The sequence below is a fragment of the Brassica napus genome, chromosome C1 (genome assembly GCF_020379485.1).
Source record: "Brassica napus cultivar Da-Ae chromosome C1, Da-Ae, whole genome shotgun sequence".
In the NCBI taxonomy this organism is placed as follows: domain Eukaryota; kingdom Viridiplantae; phylum Streptophyta; class Magnoliopsida; order Brassicales; family Brassicaceae; genus Brassica; species Brassica napus.
The window spans coordinates 22,786,585-22,789,779 of NC_063444.1; the positions used below are offsets into that span (position 1 = coordinate 22,786,585).

Below are 3,195 nucleotides of genomic sequence, written 5' to 3' on the forward strand. Positions count from 1 at the left end.
CATAACCCCTAAACTTAATTATCTAATTAAACACTTCATAAAACCAAATCAAACTTGAAAAGTGTTTACTATACACAGAAATAAACACATATAGGTGAAAACTAATTTTTGAAAAAAACATTTTAGTTTTCCAAAATCTAACCCTAACAATACATACAATACTACAACATATGTTTGCCAAACTCCTAAACCAAAGTATTTCATGATTCACTACTTCCACTCATCTATCTTCAAAACAAATCAATTTTATCATATCTTAATTTATATCACTTAAAACTGTTTATAATTACTTAATTTTTATTTTTCACGCATCAAAATATTTTTTACAAGATTTATAAATTATTTTTAAAATAAACTGGTACCAGACGACTTACACTTCAGTCGTCCGGACGACTTCCAACATCTCAGACGACTCAGACGATTTACTGGAGCTATATTCGTAAAAATGGCTTCTGTTTTTTTTGTTTGGTCACAAGGGGTTGAGCTGTAATTTCACTAGGCTTTTAGGTTAGTTTTGCATTTGATTCAAGTTTGGGTATATGTTTGGGATTAAAATCAAGTTGTGGGTTAGTTTTGGCAAAAACCCCTAAAATCTAAGCATTCAACGGTAAAAATGAAAAATATATATATATATATATATATATATATATATAAAATTTGACCACTTATTCTAATGTAATTTCAACCATGTACAATTTTAACAGAATTTTCCACCTCATTGTCAAATCGCTTGTTTTACTATCTTATAGGACCACTTATATAAGTCATTGCACCGCAACCAGACCATCTCCAATTTGGGGCCCTACCTTGTTATCATGATTCATGAGGTTCAATCAAAGCAAGTTTAGTGTAGCTTGATTGGCCATGTACTTGACTTACTAGCGTGTAGAAATTGGGGACGATCATTACCTAACAAAATATCGTTAGAATATTCAAGAAAAGACATGCGACCTTACAGTTTGCAATATCTATATAACGTCACCTTCTTACTCGTTTCCTTGAAACCCAACCATTTATATTTTGAAAACATTTTATACATTTCTCTCTAAAAGAATGGCTTCGATCACTTTATTGCTTCTAGCCATTATATTGAGTTCTAGAACTTCAGGAGTCACTTCTCGTGGGGGACTCTTTGAAGCTTCTGCTGTCGCGGAGAAACATGAGCAATGGATGGCTCGTTTCCATCGTGTTTACTCCGATGAATCTGAAAAAACAAATAGGTTTGAGATCTTTAAGAAAAACTTGGAGTTCGTGGAGAGGCACAACATGAATACGAACGTAACGTACACGTTGGATGTCAGTCAGTTCTCTGACCTCACGGACGAGGAATTTCGGGCGAGGTACATGGGGCTGGTGGTTCCCGAAGATATGCTAAGAATTTCATCGTCAGGTTCGGACAAAAAGGTGTCGTTTAGACATGAAAATGTCAATGACACTGGCGAGAGCATGGATTGGAGACAGGAGGGGGCGGTTACATCCGTTAAGAACCAAGGCCACTGTGGTAATCTTTTTTTGTCAGTAATAGCTATACTACTTTAAACTAAACCATTGTTGTAATTAATAGACACAAAATATAGCAGACAACCTATTTATGATTATATAATTCGGTTTACATCACATTTAAAAAGTATATATATATATATATATATAATTTATAAAAAATGAAACAGGAGTCTGCTGGGCTTTCTCGGCGGTGGCAGCCGTAGAAGGCATAACACAGATTGCGAAAGGAGAGCTCCTATCGCTATCGGAGCAGCAGTTGTTGGATTGCAGCAGAGACTACAACCAAGGATGTGCGGGAGGGATAATGTCCAAGGCTTTCGAGTACATAATCGAAAACCAAGGAATTACAACAGAAGATAACTATCCTTACCAGGAGTCACAACAAACATGTTCATCAACCTATTCCGTTGCTGCTACCATCAGTGGATACGAGACGGTTCCAAGTAATGACGAGCAATCATTGCTAAAGGCAGTATCTAAACAGCCTGTTTCAGTGGCGATAAATGGCCACGAGCCTGCGTTTAAGCAATATCGGAGTGGCATATTTGACGGAGACTGTGGGACACAACTGACTCATGCGGTTACAGTAGTTGGTTACGGGATCAGTGAAGAAGGGAATAAGTATTGGTTACTGAAGAACTCATGGGGACAAACTTGGGGAGAAAATGGTTACATGAAAATCAAGAGAGATGTGGATGCACCCGAAGGAATGTGTGGTTTGGCCCGTCTTGCTTTCTATCCACTTGCATGAATTCGAATAATGCATATTTGGTCCCACGTTTTCGTTGTAGTCATATCTGTTTTGGAAGTTATGTTGGTGGAAGCATGTATTACGTTACTGTAATATTATATATAAAGTTCTTGTGTTCATTATTAGATCTTTTAGCTAAACATATGGAGAAGAAAACGCGTTGATGGAGATAGAACTATTAAGAAAAGTATGTAGAAGCATGTCTACACTGTTTAGTCTTTCTGCAAGTGAATAGTGTTAGATTCAGATTTATTATGAGTGTACCATTAGATTAAATGGTGATAAGTGGATTGGCCATAACCTTTTATATATTATTTAATGTTCCATTCAAATCCCGATATGAGATACTATTATCCCTAATACCCCCCCTCCTCTACATGTTGGTTTTTATTGGCCAGGAATCTCAGAAATTTAGGATATTTATACTCACTCAAACGAGTTTAATACGACAGTCATTCCCGGTTGAGAGGGTTAAGTACAATCTTTATACCCGGTCGGGAGGGTTATATTAATTAGGGGTTTAGGGTATTTAGGATATGTGCTCTGATACCATGTTAGATTCGGGTTTATTATGGGCTTCCAACCTAATACCAATTGATGATAAGTGGATTGGCCCTAACCTTTTATCTATTACTTAAGGTCCCATTGAATTCCCGTCAATATTACCGGAGATATTGTAGTTCCAGGATTGTCACAGAGCAAGATAGTACGGTGACATCATACCTTCTGCTGCAACACTCGTCGAACTTACGATATCTGATCTCTCTCCACTCATTTTTCACAATCTCTCGTTTAAAACACATAAAAGGTTCTTATCTTGCCTTGATGGCTCTGATACCATGTAAATCGAGAGATATGAGGAAGAATTCTTGTTATTTACATTATTTGATGTTACATTGCTTATATATACAACTCTTAGAGATAGGTACAAATCTGATGTT

At 36.5% G+C, this 3,195-nt stretch overlaps 1 protein-coding gene and 1 long non-coding RNA gene across 2 annotated transcripts; one reads left to right on the forward strand and one right to left on the reverse strand.

Annotated features, from left to right (window-relative positions):
* Window positions 1–905: 905 nt before the first annotated feature.
* Window positions 906–2,202, reverse strand: LOC125580955. The gene is made up of 2 exons (XR_007318672.1): window positions 1,288–2,202; window positions 906–1,204 (listed from the first exon to the last, which is right to left on the reverse strand). It is a non-coding gene; the product is annotated as an uncharacterized LOC125580955 (long non-coding RNA).
* Window positions 1,054–2,373, forward strand: LOC106452317 (zingipain-2-like). Its single transcript, XM_013894394.3, has 2 exons — window positions 1,054–1,501; window positions 1,671–2,373. Exons 1-2 carry the CDS (start codon window positions 1,054–1,056, stop codon window positions 2,252–2,254), a joined length of 1,032 nt encoding a protein of 343 aa, XP_013749848.1. The 3' UTR covers window positions 2,255–2,373.
* The last annotated feature ends 822 nt before the right edge of the window (window positions 2,374–3,195 follow it).